Source organism: Carassius carassius, chromosome 2 (genome assembly GCF_963082965.1).
Source record: "Carassius carassius chromosome 2, fCarCar2.1, whole genome shotgun sequence".
NCBI lineage: Eukaryota > Metazoa > Chordata > Actinopteri > Cypriniformes > Cyprinidae > Carassius > Carassius carassius.
This window is the reverse complement of record NC_081756.1, coordinates 38,587,822-38,605,960: the sequence shown is the minus strand read 5'-3', so window position 1 is coordinate 38,605,960 and position 18,139 is coordinate 38,587,822. Positions and strand designations below refer to the sequence as shown.

At 41.0% G+C, this 18,139-nt stretch overlaps 1 protein-coding gene across 1 annotated transcript in view; it reads right to left on the bottom strand.

Moving 5' to 3' along the window:
- Positions 1 to 18,139, bottom strand: part of mrc1a (mannose receptor, C type 1a) — a 245,865-nt gene that overhangs the window by 211,265 nt on the left and 16,461 nt on the right. The window contains exons 2-8 of the mRNA XM_059515824.1: positions 12,569 to 12,970; positions 11,543 to 11,716; positions 5,174 to 5,329; positions 4,825 to 4,938; positions 4,574 to 4,714; positions 3,967 to 4,149; positions 3,523 to 3,680 (exon numbers count right to left, since the gene is read on the bottom strand). Coding sequence (XP_059371807.1) covers positions 3,523 to 3,680; positions 3,967 to 4,149; positions 4,574 to 4,714; positions 4,825 to 4,938; positions 5,174 to 5,329; positions 11,543 to 11,716; positions 12,569 to 12,970 — 1,328 coding nt within the window. The remainder of the gene's footprint in view (positions 1 to 3,522; positions 3,681 to 3,966; positions 4,150 to 4,573; positions 4,715 to 4,824; positions 4,939 to 5,173; positions 5,330 to 11,542; positions 11,717 to 12,568; positions 12,971 to 18,139) is intronic.

The window sequence follows — 18,139 nt, the reverse complement described above, 5'->3', positions numbered from 1 at the left end:
CTCTTAGTAATAGACACTCAGAATAATCTTGTTTCCATTTGCATTAAGATTTTTTTTATTACCACACTGGCATATAATTTTACTTAAGTAAAATGCACTTAATTTAGATCCCCCCAGGAAACAAGACTAAGTATCTCATATCATTTTCTTATATAGAGAATAATCTTTATTATTATTATTATTATTATTTTTTATATATATTTGTACTTGGGGGCGGGGGAAGAAAGAATAAAAACACTTAGTAAGAAGAGCATTTTTCCAGCGTGCATCAATTAAGTGTTTAAAAAGGGAGAGGAGACTGAAAGAAACTCTGGGTTTACCGAAGAAAACCTGCTCTTGACCAGGTTAGGTTCATAGAGTAAGTTACCATGGTAACTGACTCTGAGTATAAGTAACCTCTTTTTCAGAAACCCTGCTTTCTCAGGTTTGACAAACCTCCCATTCTGAAACAGAAAACCTAGAGTTTCCCTCATTTCAGGGTTAACATACTCTAAGTTTTCACTTAACCTCCTTTGTGAAACAGGCTCCTGGTGTGAGGTTATATGAGAATGTGATGTCTGTATGTTTTAGTTATATGTTTATAGTCTAAAACCTTTCAGATTTCACTTCCAAAATATTCGATATGTTTAAAAATACAACCTATAATATTCAACAGGCAAGTTCAGTCCATTTTATTTCACTTTACAAATTCGCTTCCACAAATTCAGTGGTTCAAATTCGACAGTAAATTCAACGTTTCACATCCGGGAACAGCAGGGAAATCAGTAGATTACCGAGCATAATCTCATCTGCTGTAAATCGACTTCACCAGCAGGAGGTGCAAGCGCATCTTGACAAGCATCAAAGCAAGAGACGAGGTCAGAGGTGTAAAATACTTGAGTAATTTTACTTCATTACTGTACTTAAGTATTATTTTGGGGGATTTGTACTTTACTCAAGTACAATTTAAACTGACTACTTGTACTTTTACTTGATTACATTTCTGAAGAAAAAAACAGTACTTTTTACTCCTTGCAGTTTTATTTCATCTTATTTTATCTTATGCAGATTAAATATGGTAAACAGAAGCTCAAACGTGTGTGCCTGACGTGAGAACTAATAATCATTGTTTTCATGCATCAAACACACACATTTCTACTTCAATTATGACTTTCATCAGGTAAATGTCTGGCTTCGAAAGTTCACCATCAAATATGAGGAAGCATAATGAGGTAGCAGAGTTGTACCATAAGTTGTATTTACAATGTCATTATATGAAATATTAAGGAATTAGGACTGTCAGTGAATATTTTTTTAATCTTAATAAGTGCATTATTTTCTTATTAATTAATCTAATTAGTCACAAATAATTATTTATCAATATTTGCTAAAAAAAAAAAAGAAAAAGAAAAAAAAGAAACTAAATGCCCCAAATAAACATTTAAAAGATTAATTATCCTTTTAGACAGTGACATTGATTAGACAACACAAATAAAGTGGCCTTTAAAACATTAACGTTTTATGTTTTAATTCTATGACTCTCTTCATTAATTCAACACATTCTTGTATTCGGTCTGGAAAATATTTCTAGCCTCTCCATCACATCTTGCTCTTCAAAGGGATAGTTTACCCCAAAAATTATCTCAACATTTACTGAACCTCTGTTCATCCCAGATATTTATGATTTTCTTTCTTCACATAAACACAAAGATTTTTAGTCCATATAATGCAAGGGCACAGGACCTTTTCAGAAACCACACAAAGTGAACATGACGGTCAAGATTAAAATATTGGTATTTGTATTTTTCTTACATATGCGTTTCACTTAAGACAGTGATTCATTAACAGGGGTTGCATGAGTTACTGTCATATTCACTTTGTGTATAGTTTTTTTTAAGTGTCATTTTTGGATGTCCCATACACTTTCATTATATAAAGAGAAAAAATAATAATAATAATTATGATGATTATTATTATTATTATTATTTTTTATAATAATAATAATAAGCCTGCAGGACGTGCTTTAATAGCGGGAGAGGTAGATGTTTCTCCGGTAAAGGCTGTAAAGCAGCGCTAAACTCACAAAAGCTGACTTGTCAAGCATTACATGCAAAATTTAATGAAAATGAAATCCAACATTTTCTAAACACAGTCGGTTTCCTTCTGAAATAGAGTGATGAAAAACACCCGCTCTGGTTTTTCATTTTGAAACGTGCAGTGCTCATGTTTGTTTAATTAAGTCAAAGCCTTTTGGAAAATCTATTTTTGGTTGTCAGTTTTGATATTGTGGCGGCCCGCCACAAATAAATCAGTAGCTGCGTTTACATGGACACTACTAATCCGATCGTAATAGGACTAGAAGCACAATCAGAATAAAAAAGTCACATTTAAACACGTCAATCGGATTGAATTGGCCAGATCCGACTAAAATTTTGACCGGATTGTAAAGGGTGGATAATCCCTTTTGTAATCCGAGCGAAAAGACATGTAAACACATGATCGGATTGAAAAACGAAACGGGAAAGTACTGCGCATGTGCAGTGACGCAGACATAGCGTAATGACGTATGACGCGCGGAACGAGCTGTTCTTCCTGGTGACTAAAGTGTCATAAATAAGTGTCTTGTCATTATAAAACTCCCCTTTCACTCAGCGTATGTGAAGTGGAACAGGACCACGTTCCACCAGTCCTTGTTTAAGATTCTCATCAACAGACAACTAGTTCTTGGTGCGGAAGGGACACTTTTACACCTTTTTTTTTTTAAGTAACGTTAAGCAGCACAACAGTTCTGGTTGTCGCCTAATTAGGACCGCAAGTAGATAAATATCACGTGTGCTTTTTAAAACAGCATGCGACAGCAGCGGGAAACTGTATATTCATGCAGTGTGTCCATGTCAAAAGAGTAAATCCGATCAGAAGCCTGTGACATATAAAAACGCATATCAACCCGATCACTTTATTCAGCGTTCATGTAAACACTATGTTCGGATTCATCAATCAGAATGAATTAAATGCGATGGAAGCAAAAAGTGTGCATGTAAACGCACCTAATGTGTGGGAAATCCTGTCCACTCACGATGCTTTTCAGAAAGACAGTCCTGTATGTACATTAATAATTTGATATCTATGATGATGTTATATTTTGTTTTAATAAAAAGTAGAATCACTGAGTTGGAAAAAGGATCACAATTGTTCAGAAAAATACAACATTGGTTGCTAAAATCTGGCCATTTGCTTCTCAAAACTAGTTAAAAAATTCCAATCACGTTCCAGGTGGTATTTATTGTGTTAGTGGAGTCACTTTAATCCATGGAGTTGAAAAACAACCCGCAGCAACAGTGAAAAAGTGTATCAGGTATACTTTATCAGGTAGACTCAAATACTTACCTTCAAACACGTTGTGCACAAAGATTACACATTTGTGGATTTACTAATTGGATTTTTGTATTGGTCTGATCCTCACCCTGGGCCACTGTTACAAAAAAATTGGGGGGGGGGGGGGGGGGGGGGGGGGCAAGAAAAAACAAGAAAATAAAACCTTACCTTTCCTTTGATGAGAACACAATCCTCCATGCGATTTATGATGTGTGAAGGTTCTCCAGCTAGCCACTTGGTGAAGGTGACATGTGTTCTGTCTGACCACTCAAACAGGTTCTGAATCCTCTGATCATTAAGTCCAATCCAGAGATCATCAGTAGGCACTGCAGAACAAAAACTTGGTGGGATTAATGGTTGGTTGATTGGTTAGTTTATTTATTGATCGATTGACTGACTGATTGATTGTCTTTGTATTTGATCAGCCTATGTGTGTGTTGTCCTGTGTATGTGGGACACTTTTGATACCATTAGGTTAAGGATTAAGGGATAGAATATACAGTTTGTATTGTATAAAAATCATTATGTCTGTGGAAAGTCCCCATAAAACATGGAAACCCAATGTGTGTGTTGCTAGAATGTAGAATGAACACTGAGATTGCATATACTTACAGTACCCACTCTGTGATATAATAAAACTGTGCTCTTCAATGTTGTGTATACTGGCCAAGTCTGCTCCTTCCCTGTGACATGCTCCTAACGCATTACTCCACATCATCTTAGTACGCTGTAGATAATAGCAATGACCAGCATATGGAACCCACGCAACAGGGCAGAAGTTAGGCTGATCTTTACCTGCAAGAGAAAAATAAACATATCTTTGTAAAAGTCTGCACATGATGTTTCAGTGTATACTTTTTAGTGTAGTGTGCAGTGTTGCATAATGTTTCCAAAATGTATTTGTACACTTGAACCACACTAAAATTGTCATTTATTAAATGCCATTTATTGTAAAGAAAACAATCACATTTTTTAAGCAAAAGTACAAAATAATAAATAAATTAATAAATAAATGAAATCTGATTGTCAAACATATCTGAAACATATCTATGGTTTATGTGGTAATCAAATAACTATTCCTATATAGGAAACCTGTATAAAAACATGCGGGGAACTAAAAAGTAGTTCAGAAAAGGTTCAGCAAGTGAATGCATTTAAAATAAAAGCTCCATCATTATTTGCTTAAAGATACCACACCCACTGTGTGTGGGCAGCTTACCTGGTGGAGGTGTGTTATCTGTAGAATTGCCTTTGCGACAAATGTAACCTAATTTCTTACTGCAGGCTATACTGTCCCACTTTGATGCTTTACCAGCATTTAATGCTGCACAGTTCAGGCCGGGTTCCAGGGAAGGGTGACCTGAAGGTTATAGAAAGCATTCAATTAATTCCACAACTAAAATTAGACTTCCTTCAAATGGGTGCATTTACAAAGTTGTGTACATTTATATGCACATGGACTTTATTTACCAGGAGCCCAGTTTAGATATCTGAATGGGTTTCCATTACTCCACTGCCAGCCACTGTCGAAGTCAAGACTGTTAAGCCCAATCCACAGTGTGGAGCCAAAGACATTTGTCAAGCCTGAAGTATAAAGTGTTTGATATAATGAAGTGCTACTTTATTTATACCATATTATTGGTAAAAATAAATAAATAAATAATAATAATAATAATAACAATAATAATAATTTCAGAATCATTTTGGGATATGTATATCTGGGTGTGCATATCCTGTATCTGTGACTGTGAAACCATTAGAGCATGCAATATATTTTTCTTTGTGCAAAACGTGTTTGAGGGTATGTGCTTGAGTCTACCTGATATATAACTCTGCTCATGCAGCTCTGAAATGCTGAGAAGATCAGCATCTTGTTGCTGGCAGCTTGTTCGTGCCTGATGCCAAGTCAGTGCTGACTGCACATTCCTCTGATATAACACACCAGTTACTGGATCACTGTCCCAACCTGAGCCAGCTATTGCACACAGTGGGCGACATGAAATGGTAGAAGTTAGTTGCTAAATTAATCTCTAAGAATGGATACTTTGCACAGTCATCATTACATCATCATTTAACAAGGTAATCAAACACTATGGAAACCCAAAAGTTTAGACTTGATGATTTATTATTTATTGTTTAATTATTACCTGAAAGTAATCACCATATGTTTGTATTAATCAACATCTGTGATTTTATTATAAATTTCATATCACAAACAGTGAGATTAAACAAAAATAATGGTGGGTGCCAGCTTTAAATTTTCCTGCTTGCATTTTGTTATTCATGGGCAGGAACAAAGCAAAAACAGGAAAATAAAGCAATGTCACTATCTAGATCTGCAACAACAGCCTTTCTATTTAGCAGCCTTTTCTATTTTTTTATTGTAATAGTTCTCTTACGAGAGTTCTCTCGTACTGCGTCTTAGCTAAGACGCTACGGGAAAAGTCTCTTTTCACGAAATACTGAAGCAAAAAATTATCCTTAATTTAGAATTTTTGTAAAGCGCATTTGCAGCAGTACACAGCCATAGGCGAGACGGCTCGCTCGCTCATTGGCTTGCTCTGCGGCAAGTGCACAGCCTATCAAGCGCAGGCTGATGCAATATCAGACCAATAAGGGCGCTTCGCGCCCTTCATGCCACTTACAGCCGAAACGGGTGAGCCCCAACCCTATAAAAGGAGCTCGAAAAGGCTGACTCACCTGATTTTTCATCTCTTCAGCGAAGCTCACGCATCGCTGGATCACGAGGAAGCAAGCGCCGCCTGATAGGCATCTCAGCGGGACGAGCCACTTCTGAAGCTGCTGGCCTTTGCCGCCTTCCACTGCCGTTCCTGCTGCGCGTTCCGGCGCACATATCCTTTCAATTCGGTTATATCCAACTGTTCTTATGCGTGTGTGTGTGTTCGCCCTGCGACACACACTCGTAAAAGAGCTTGCGTCTTTTTAAAGATGCCTTCCTGCGGCTCGTCAGAGCCCCACTCAGCGAGGGAGACCGGTACGTCATCTGTGTCTCCTGCCTGGGTGAAGATCATGCAGCGTTCGCGCTCGCTGACGGCGGATGCCCTCACTGCGAGCTGTTGCCATGGTGACTCTGAGAACTCGCTTGGCCTTTTTCTCTGAGCCTGCATTCTCCGCTGCGCTGAGGCGCCGTAAAAGCGCCGCTTCCAGCGGATTCCGGAACCGTCTTCAGCTCAACCGAGCTCGCCGGTTCGCCCTGCTTCACCGGCCTCCCCTACATCGCTTCCCGAGGGGCGCCGCCCGCTGTTTGCCGCCGCGTCGTCCGAGGAAGTCGACAAAAAAAGTGAAGTGCACAAAAAAAAAACAAAAAAAAAACAAAAAAAAACAGATATTTCCCGAAAAAGGTGTAATTTCTGGTGTCCTGGCCACGGCCGATGGTGCTATAAATGTAGTGACGATGCCCCTTGCTCAGTGCCCATCTCCACATATAAGCACAGCCCTTCACACAGGGCTCGCGCCCATAAAAGCGACTCAAGTCGATCGCGCGCACTGCATAGTAAACGTGCCCACTCCTCAGTGCCCACAAACACTATGTCACACGCGTCATGTGGTTTCTGTAAAAACGAAACCCGTGCACGTTCGTTCTGCCCAGGCAGACAGCGAGTCTAAAGCAGTAAATGTGCACGCTTACAGCCCACAATTACTCACAGACAGCATGAGTCCCACGAGACCTGCTCAGCCCTCCCTCACTCGGTTAAGCACCGTGGGGGGGTCGAGGACGAGCGATCTGCCCGCTGTGATCAGCGCGCTCCCCGCCTCAAATGTCACAGGCTTAACGCCCATGTTAGAGCACATCGAAGCGCTGCCGTTGCCCAGCCAACAGAGCGCGCTTCGCATCCAACCCCTAGCCATTCATGCAGACGCATGGTCAGCGCTTCCAGAGGTTTCGGATTGGGTGCTAGACATTATAAAGGGAGGCTACTCGCTACAGTTTTTTCGACGCCCTCCGCGCTTTTTAGCGCGCGTCGAAACTACTGTCAAAACAGAAGTAGCACACCTACTTCGAGCCGAAAAATTAAAACTGTTGAGCAGAGGGGCTGTGGAGCCTGTATCTCAAGCTCAAAGCGAGGGGGGGGGGCTGTACAGCAGATACTTTCTAGTGCCCATGAAAGGCGGGGGTCTCAGACCCATACTGGATCTAAGACAGCTGAGCAAAGCATTGGCGAAACACAGTGTCAAAATGCTTACAACCAGGAAACTCCTCGAGCATATTCGCAGAGGAGACTGGTTCATGTCAATAGATCTGAAGGACGCGTATTTTCAAATACAGATAGCGTCACGTCACAGGCGATACTTGAGATTCGCCTTCGAGGGCCAGGCATACCCGTTTACAGTCCTGCCGTTCGGCTGGTCCGTGGCTCCTCGTACATTTACGAGGTGCGTGGACGCAGCGCTCGCTCCTCTCAGACTCAGAGGCATGCGAGTGCTGAACTATTTGGACGACTGGCTGATTCTGGCTTAATCACGAGCGGAGCTCATGGAACACGGGGCCATTTTACTCGATCACCTCGAGAAAATCGGTCTCAGTGTTAACTGGTCGAAGAGTTCGCTGAACCCCAGTCAGACGAGACTGTTTTTGGGTATAGCTCTGGACTCACGTTCCATGACGGCGCGGCTGACACCACAGTGCGCGTTGGGCATTCAGCGCAGCGAATTCTCTCTGCTGCGGCGCGACCGTTTCGCTCAGAGAATTTCAGAAGATGCTGGGTCTCATGGCCTCATCATCTCCAGTTCTTCGGATGGGCCTGCTCCGCATGCGCCCACTGCAGTTCTGGCTGAGAGCGCGGGTATCTGGTCGGCTGCGTCTCAGGGTCAATCAGAGCTGCGTTACAGCCCTGAAACCCTGGACAGCAAACGACTGGTACCAATCAGGTGTAAACCTGGGGACTTCCTCGAAAGTGAAGATGGTGTCGACGGACGCCTCCACTTCGGGATGGGGAGCGCTGCTCGAAGGCAGACCGTCCTTTGGCCTGTGGTCAGAACGGGAAAAGCTCCAACATATCAACTGTCTGGAAATGCTGGCAGTGGGGAACGCGCTGACGCGCTTTTGTCCCCGAATCAAGGGCCACCACGTCTTAGTCCGTTCGGACAACATGTCTGTGGTGTCCTACATAAATCGCCAGGGCGGTCTCGGGTCCTGAAACCTGTACAGGCTGACGGAACGCCTCCTGGTTTGGGCTCAGCGCAACTTGCGCTCGCTGAGGGCAGTTCATGTGCCTGGGCTACAGAATCTGGGTCCAGACAGGCTGTCCAGAAACAACATTCCCACGGGCGAATGGTCTCTACACCCGCAAACAGTCCGGCTATTGTGGGAGAGATTTGGCAGGGCGGAGGTGGACCTCTTCGCATCCCACAAAAACGCTCACTGCCCCGCGTTGTTTTCCAAGAACGAAAGCGCGCTGTCATGGAGATGGCCGTGCTGCCCGCTTTATGCTTTCCCTCCCGTCTCCCTCCTTCCGCAGGTGATGGAACGGGTGAGAGAAACGAGATGTTCAATACTGCTGGTAGCACCTTTTTGGAAGAACCAACCATGGTTCCCAGATTTGATGCAGTTAGCAGACATCGCCCCGTGGCCAGTGCCGTTGAGGAGGGACCTCCTCTCGCAGGCCAGGGGCTCGATTTGGCACCCTCAACCGGAGTTGTTGTCCCTCCATGTGTGGGCGCTCAACGGTTACCTGCTGATCTCTCAGTGGGAGTGTTAAATACCATCACTCAGGCTAGAGCTCCGTCGACACGACGGCTGTATGCCTCGAAGTGGTCGGTGTTCTCCAGCTGGTGCACAGCTCGGGGATGTTCACCCCTTAGTTCTGAGGTGACGGAGGTTCTCTCCTTCCTACAGGAGCTGTTGGATAGGGGCAGAGCCCCATCCACGCTCAAAGTTTATGTGGCGGCCATCACAGCGTTTTATGAATCAGCGCTCAGTCAGTCAATAGGAAGGAACGATTTGGTCATCCGCTTCCTTAGAGGAGCTAGGAGGCTGAATCCTCCCAGACCTCCGTCAGTCCCTATATGGGACCTCGCGGCGGTTTTGGAGGCGTTCAAGACAGTATTCTTGTTGGCTCTCGCTTCAGTGAAGCGTGTGGGTGACCTGCGCGCGCTCTCGGTGAGCCAGTCGTGCTTGGAGTTTGGGCCTAATGACTCAAGGGTCATACTCAAACCTAGGCACGGTTATGTGCCGAAGTCCCTCAACACGCCGTTTCGGGCTCAGGTTATTGCCCTGTCTGCCCTGTCGGTGTCAGGAGAGGATGGAGACTCGAGTCTTCTTTGCCCTGTTAGGGTTTTAAGAGCGTATGTGTCTCGCTCCGCTGTCTTTCGACAGACTGAGCAACTGTTTGTCTCGTTCAGTGGACGTTCCAAGGGAATGGCTGTTTCGAGACAGACTCTATCCAGATGGATAGTTGACGCCATATCGTTAGCTTACGCTTCCAGGGGCCTTCAGTGGCCACTGGGCGTCAGAGCACACTCCACAAGGGGCGTCGCCTCGTCGTGGGCGTGGTCTACTGGGATCTCCTTGCAGGATATATGTATGGCGGCAGGTTGGGCCTCGCCGTCTACATTTATCAGGTTCTATAACCTGGAGGTTCCCGCCTTGCAAGCAAGGCTGCTGTCGGTATAGCCGAATAAGGGCCCTGATGGGAGTTCTGAGTTCGTGAGCATTATGCGCTGCCAACTGTTATATGGGCAGTATTGCGTTATAAGACCCGCATTGCCACATTGGTCAGGCCTTGCCTCGACTGTGTGATGTTATATTGCCGCATCTACGGGTGCTGCTAGATATGGGACGGAGGGCTCCCCCCCCTTCTCCTGTCCTGGACTCTCTGTGAGTCCTTCGGGTGACTGTGCACTGTAAATCCTGGGCATTGCTTCAGGTTTATTGGTGTGTGATCCCTGCGCGCACGGCGTTGTACATGGGGTTCCCGTAGCGTCTTAGCTAAGACGCAGTACGAGAGAACTCTCGTAAGAGAACGTACTCGGTTACTAACGTAACCTCGGTTCTCTCTAGAAGAGGGAAGGAGTACTGCGTTCTCTGCCGTGCGTACGATTCACTCTGGTTCGCTTCGGCGATGAAATAAATCAGGTGAGTCAGCCTTTTCGAGCTCCTTTTATAGGGTTGGGCCACACCCGTTTCAGTGGGAAGTGGCATGAAGGGCGCGAAGCTGTGCGATAGGTGGTGCACTTGCCGCAGAGCAAGCCAATGAGCGAGCGAGCCGTCTCGCCTATGGCTGTGTACTGCTGCAAATGTGTTTTACAAAAATTCAAAATTAAGGATAATTTTTTGCTTCAGTATTTCGTGAAAAGAGACTTTTCCCGTAGCGTCTTAGCTAAGATGCAGTACTCGTTCCCTCTTCTAAAGAGAACCGAGGTTACGTTAGGAACCGAGTACGTTTTACTGCAAGAATAACAATTTACTGACTACTCACTTCTTTGTCTACTAAATGAGTCATATTTTCCAAAGTTTCTAGATTGGCAAAAGACGACTGACAGTGATAACCACAGTAACAGAAGGGACAAAAAATCTGATACTACAGTATATGTAAAAATAGATTTATGCAATAAATCTTCGAGCGTTAACAAAATCAAGTAGACTTAACAATTCTTCTGTATAATGTTAATTTATTCATTTTCCAAATAGCTTGCTTTATTATTTCAATAACTACAACTTTTTGTAGGTTTTCATGTTTTTATATTATTACCTTTAACTAAATGTAAATTTAAATATTTCTTATTTTAAAAAAGCAAAAAGTAGTCTCTAAATCTAGATTATTATTATTTTTATTTTTTTGTTTACTTTGCTGTAAACAATTTGTATGTACATTGTAATAGTAGCTGTTTTAACCAGATGATGTCTTTTTCACGGATGCCTTTTTGATATATATATATATATATATATATATATATATATATATATATATATATATATATATGTATATATATATATATATATATGATATCAATGCATTATAATGCAATACCCTAATAATTTTTTATAAGTACAGATTTCATATAAAGTTTTACCATTTTATTGCAAATAACTGTATTAAAATAATAATAATAAATTAATTAATCAATTAATAAATTAATAATTATGGGTGAATGCAATGCAATGCAATCCTGTACAAAATAACACATAGTGTTTTGTGTGTGTGTGTGTGTGTGTGTGTTATCTTACATTTAGTGGGACAGAAGCCCCACTTTCTGTCCGTGTCGTAATCTGTCTCTGTGGAACACCATAGCTGACCATCTGCTCTGCCCTCCACAGTGCATTCAGCATGCCACTTTTCATCAAATTTAAATGGGAACTGGCATGGTTTCCCAAATGAATTTCCACCTATTGTATATATCGCTACAGTACATCAAGAAATGAAATTAAGCCATAGTGAGAGAATGGGATATGCATTTGATATTAACAATGCAATGCTTTAAGCTAAGGTCATGCCATAAATGCCCCGTTTTGGGTGGAAGCAAAAATATTCTGATTTTGTTCTTATTAAAAAAATAATAATAAATTGTTTTTTTTTTGTCATTTTTCAGTGATGGATTGGGGGACTATTTTGCATCATTCTCATTTATTACTTGTTGTACAGGTGCTTATGTGAGAAATGTGATAGGATGTCTACGGTAACCTATTTTGGGGGGTCAAATTACCAGCAAGAATAAAAATAAACCACTGCATCTTCAGTACCTCACATGCCAGCAGTAAATGTACACTTCTTCTTACAGTAGCTGAGACATTCTTGTGTTACCACTAGCTGAGGAAGTCAAACGTGGCAGACTGTGTACAGCTCACTCAAGGGAGGATCAAAGCTAATAGGGCAGATTTCGTCACCAATCATGGACAGTGCCTATCCCAATGTGACGACACATTGGGTTCCAGATGTGATTGACTCATTATGGACAAGAGTGGGTGGATTTTTACCATTATCCTGTGGTTGTGTACACACGCTGCAAGCACTAAATTATGTTCAAAAACAAACAAATAAACGAACGAATGAATGAATGCATAATAGGTCCCCTTTAACAAATGCTAACATCCATCCATTCATCTTCTTCCACTTATCCGAAAAATGCTTACATCATACAATGTAAAAATAAATATTCATAACAGAAATATAAGATATCAATTAAACGTATCTTCTAAATTTATTCTTAATAGCTTTTCAAATGTCCTATTTATTAGATGGACTTAAAGTCATACCTTGATATCCATGAGAACACAAGTCTTCTTTGGTACCATAAATCTGCCAGTGACTCCAAACACCTGTTCCCTTATACAACATCATATTTGGCTCATTTCGATTTCCATAGTTCAGGTGCAGTGGCTGTCCCTTTATGCCAAACAAGGTCTCATTCTTACATTCCCATGTTTGTAGGGGACTGAGTTCATTGCAGGGCAGAAGGAGAATTTTGACCCAATCTTTGATGTTTTGGGCCCCCAAGCAGAGTTTAAAAGAGAGGCTAATAATTCGTGAAGAAGAAATCCATCGGAAGCGCTGAGCCTCAGAAGATACATCACATGGTGCCGTCTGTATTACAGAAGCACTCACAGCATTCACACATTTGTTGTGGTCCTCGTTGTAGATTAGGAAGGTGTTGGTGTCTGGATGTATAGAAAATGAAATCAGACACTGTAAAAGGAAACATATTTCCTACACATTCTATAAAACTATTTAGTGCTACATCACTAAATTGTTTATCTAAACAATAGGAAGAAAAGAAGGCAATTAACACTTGAAAGGTTTTTTTTTTTTTTTTTTTTTTTTACAGAATGCAGTTTGACTTTTTATTGAGAACAAAATAAATAAAACATTTTGTAACTTGCAATGTTATAAAATACAATGAACAGTAAGGAGATGTATTTATCTATTCATTAATTTATATATATATATATGTGTGTGTTATTTATCTATTTATTTATTTATTTATTTTTATTTATAATTTATTTATTTTACCTATACTATACTAATAAATATACTATAATAATACTATGTTAATACAATAAAATAATAATAAATTACACAAAGAGAGCCTGGTATCTTGCATCTAGTCATAGCCAATACTGCAACATCTTTTATAACAAGATTTTGGCCAAATGTATTTGTTTTGACCATTTCTCCAGGCAGTGGAAGCATGAAGTAGGTTTGCATTTCATCACACACTTACACGATGCATTATTTTTCCTATTCTTATTTATTTGATTTAATAATTGATAAACAAAACAATGGTTAAAAGTAAAATACAAATTATACAAAACAGATTTAATTAAAAAAAGGACTTTCCACAAAACAAAACGTATGAAGTGGTCAAACATTGTGTCTGACCCACTCCATTTCTTCCGGTGTAAAGCTGTACAGCTGTAAAGCTGTAGTAGAGGTGATTATCTGACAATGTCTGTGAATAGTTGGGTCTATTCATATTAAACAATACAGGACTATATAAAAAATGCTATGACAAGATGTGCATATATCCATCTATGCCATCTTCAACCTGTAACAACGTACAAACTTCATAATCATCGGGAAGAAGGAGGCGGGAACCGGCAGACAATCAAAATGAATTTTAATTACAAAATAAACACACAACAGCGCGACAGCCCCTCGCGGACGACTGTCGCACACAAATAAAAACCAAACACAAAATAATAATTTCATTTCCAATCATTACACCCGCCCCACTCGTCACACACCCATTAGCTGCTTTTCCACTAGCTAATCAACTTGCTGCAGTAGGTTTTCAATAGCAGAGGCATATTCATCACCACTGAATGCTGTGCCCTCCTCCACAAGAGATCTGCATGTTGGAAAATGACTAAGGTTTTTTGCAGAAAGCTGAGTTTTCCACAATCTTAGGTTTGTGGAGAAGGCTTTCACACTGTCATACGCTGCTGTGATGAGCTGACCTGGGCCCTGGAGCTTCAGGTTAAGGACGTTCAGCTCCTGTGTTATGTCAACTAAGAATGCAAGGTCCATGACCCATTTAGGATCATCAAATTCAGGTACATCCATTCTGCCATCTTCTATGAATCTTCAGGACATTCCCCCTGCTGAGCCAGCGGACCTCATTAAAATAAAGTACATCACCATATGTTGACTCAATTTCTTCTAAAAAGGCCAGAAATTGGCAATGCTGTAAACTCCTAGACCTGATGTAATTTATACATTTCAGGACAACAGAATGACATGTTCATATTTCAAGCATTTGCTACACAGTGCCTGTTGGTGAATAATGCAGTGCAGAACAACTGCTGCATCTGCATTTTCCTCTTCTAACTTTCTTTGTACTAGTGCTACCAGTCCACTTTTTTTCCCTGTCATAGACAGGGCACCATCAGTGGTAATGCTGACCAGCCTGTTCCACTGCAAAACAGTGCGCTCAATGGCGTCAAGCAGCTGCTGAAATATATCTTTGGCTGTGGTACGGCTGTGCATTGGACACAAACTCAGCAACTCTTCTGTCACTTCCAATTGGTCATTAATACCCCTGATGAAAATTGTTAACTGAGCACTGTCAGTTATGTCTGTGCTTTCGTCAGGCGCCACAGAATATGCTGTGAAAACTTTAGATTTGCTGCGTAACTGATCATAAATGTCACTCGATAACTCGCTGATAGGCTCTGCCACTGTGTTTGCCGACAAAGATAGATTGTTGAAGTTTTTCTTTTCTGGACAAAGTATATCAGCGACTTTCTGCATGCAATCCTTTATAAACTGCCCTTCTGTGAATGGCTTTCCTGCTCTAGCGATCAACTCACTCAACACATAACTTGCCTCAATTGCAGCATCAGCATCCTTTTTGGCTTTATGGAAAATGTTTTGCTGGGACGTTTGCTCTCTCTGCAACAGCATGGCTCATCTTTTTCTCTCGTCTTCCTTGTATTTATCATACTGTTCTCCATGTTTAGTCGAGTAATGACGCTTGAGATTATATTCCTTTTAGAACGGCGACTTTTTCTTTGCATATGAGACAAGTAGCATTTCCATTTAACTCCACAAAAAAAAAAAAATACTGCAATGTCCATCTTTCTTGAAACTTGTCTGTGTTCTTCATCCACTTTCCTTTTTGGTTTGGACAGAGACATCTTTATACCCATATTCAGTTTTAGTCATAGCACCACCTGCTGGCAATACGAAGTGTCATGTATTACGCTGCAATGAACTACTCATAGAAATTTTATGACATCAAAATTTTTTTGGTCATTCCTATCTAAAGGCCTTTGCGATGTGAAATTGTGAAAATCTAGAGTTTTCGTTAAAGGGCGTGTCCATGGCGCCATGACAAAGGTCGATGTCTCGCCATGGGAATAGTTGTTGTTGTAACTAGGGCATAAAATGTCTGATCTTGCCCAAACTTCACATGCTTGATAAGAGTCCTGACTTGAACACATCTGAAGGCCAATATTCCATTGGGTGTGTCAAAATGGCTCGATAGCGCCACCTATACACATTCAACACGTTTCACGTACATTTAAGAAAATCGGTACACACATCTAACACACCAATACTTACAAATAAGTCTCGTGGATATGAAATTTGAATCGCAACAGGAAGTCGGTTATTTAGAATTTTCTCTGCAAAATTTGTCTAGTTTATGCCATTTTCAATGTTTTTTTTTTTTTTATCGAGCTACTTCTAGAGATTTATTCAAATTAACACTAAACTTGGTCAGTGTAATCTAAAGGCCATTGCAATGTTAAATTGCGAAGATCTTGAGGTTTCGTTAAAGGGCGTGTCCATGACGGCCTGAAAAAATTAGGATGGTTCGCCATGAAAAAGGAAATTGCAGTAACTCAGACATACAATGTTGAATCTGCCCCAAACAGCACATATTAGATAAGACATCTGCCCTGAATAGATCTAAATGCCCATATTCAGTTATAGTCATAGCACCACCCGCTGGCAACAGGAAATGTCATGTTTTACGCTGTATCGTACTACTCCAAAAAAATTTAAAGGGTACATAACATACACAGTTTCACCTAATCTCATGTTGATCTTGAGTACCTATATAGTAGTATTGCATCCTTCATATATCCAAAAAGTCTTTAGTTTTATCTGATGCAATTGTACTTACATGAATGGGGTCTTTTATCACAGGTATGGCTCCATGTTTTACTAGCAAATGATGTGAAAACCCAGAGTCGACTTGGGCCTTGTTTATAAAACTTCACCACTCAAATGACCAGAACTCACAAAGGCACTTGATAAACTCCGCTGCCCCGGAAAAACAAACTTCATCCACTATTCATGTAACGCTGGGTTCTTTGGGAAGATGAACACAGTAAACTTTCCCTCACATCCAAAAATGCACTTTTTTGGAGGCATTCTCGAACAAATCCTTTGCACCGCTGCCGACGATTTTGAAGCGCGTTGATGTGCGCGATCTCGCTCTCCTCAGGTCAAAGTGTGCATGGGTGCACTTTTCCGCAAAAAAGTTCCCAAAAAAGTTCCTGTTGCCAGCGGGTGGTGCTATGACTATAACTGAATATGGGCATTTAGATCTATTCAGGGCAGATGTCTTATCTAATATGTACTGTTTGGGGCAGATTCAACATTGTATGTCTGAGTTACTGCAATTTCCTTTTTCATGGCGAACCATCCTAATTTTTTCAGGCCGTCATGGACACGCCCTTTAACGAAACCTCAAGATCTTCGCAATTTAACATGTCTGTGCTTTCGTCAGGCGCCACAAAATATGCTGTGAAAACTTTAGATTTGCTGCGTAACTGATCATAAATGTCACTCGATAACTCGCTGATAGGCTCTGCCACTGTGTTTGCCGACAAAGATAGATTGTTGAAGTTTTTCTTTTCTGGACAAAGTATATCAGCGACTTTCTGCATGCAATCCTTTATAAACTGCCCTTCTGTGAATGGCTTTCCTGCTCTAGCGATCAACTCACTCAACACATAACTTGCCTCAATTGCAGCATCAGCATCCTTTTTGGCTTTATGGAAAATGTTTTGCTGGGACGTTTGCTCTCTCTGCAACAGCATGGCTCATCTTTTTCTCTCGTCTTCCTTGTATTTATCATACTGTTCTCCATGTATAGTCGAGTAATGACGCTTGAGATTATATTCCTTTTAGAACGGCGACTTTTTCTTTGCATATGAGACAAGTAGCATTTCCATTTAACTCCACAAAAAAAAAAAAATACTGCAACGTCCATCTTTCTTGAAACTTGTCTGTGTTCTTCATCCACTTTCCTTTTTGGTTTGGACAGAGACATCTTTATACCCATATTCAGTTTTAGTCATAGCGCCACCTGCTGGCAATACGAAGTGTCATGTATTACGCTGCAATGAACTACTCATAGAAATTGTATGACATCAAAATTTTTTTGGTCATTCCTATCTAAAGGCCTTTGCGATGTGAAATTGTGAAAATCTAGAGTTTTCGTTAAAGGGCGTGTCCATGGCGCCATGACAAAGTTCGATGTCTCGCCATGGGAATAGTTGTTGTTGTAACTAGGGCATAAAATGTCTGATCTTGCCCAAACTTCACATGCTTGATAAGAGTCCTGACTTGAACACATCTGAAGGCCAATATTCCATTGGGTGTGTCAAAATGGCTCGATAGCGCCACCTATACACATTCAACACGTTTCACGTACATTTAAGAAAATCGGTACACACATCTAACACACCAATACTTACAAATAAGTCTCGTGGATATGAAATTTGAATCGCAACAGGAAGTCGGTTATTTAGAATTTTCTCTGCAAAATTTGTCTAGTTTATGCCATTTTCAATGTTTTTTTTTTTTTATCGAGC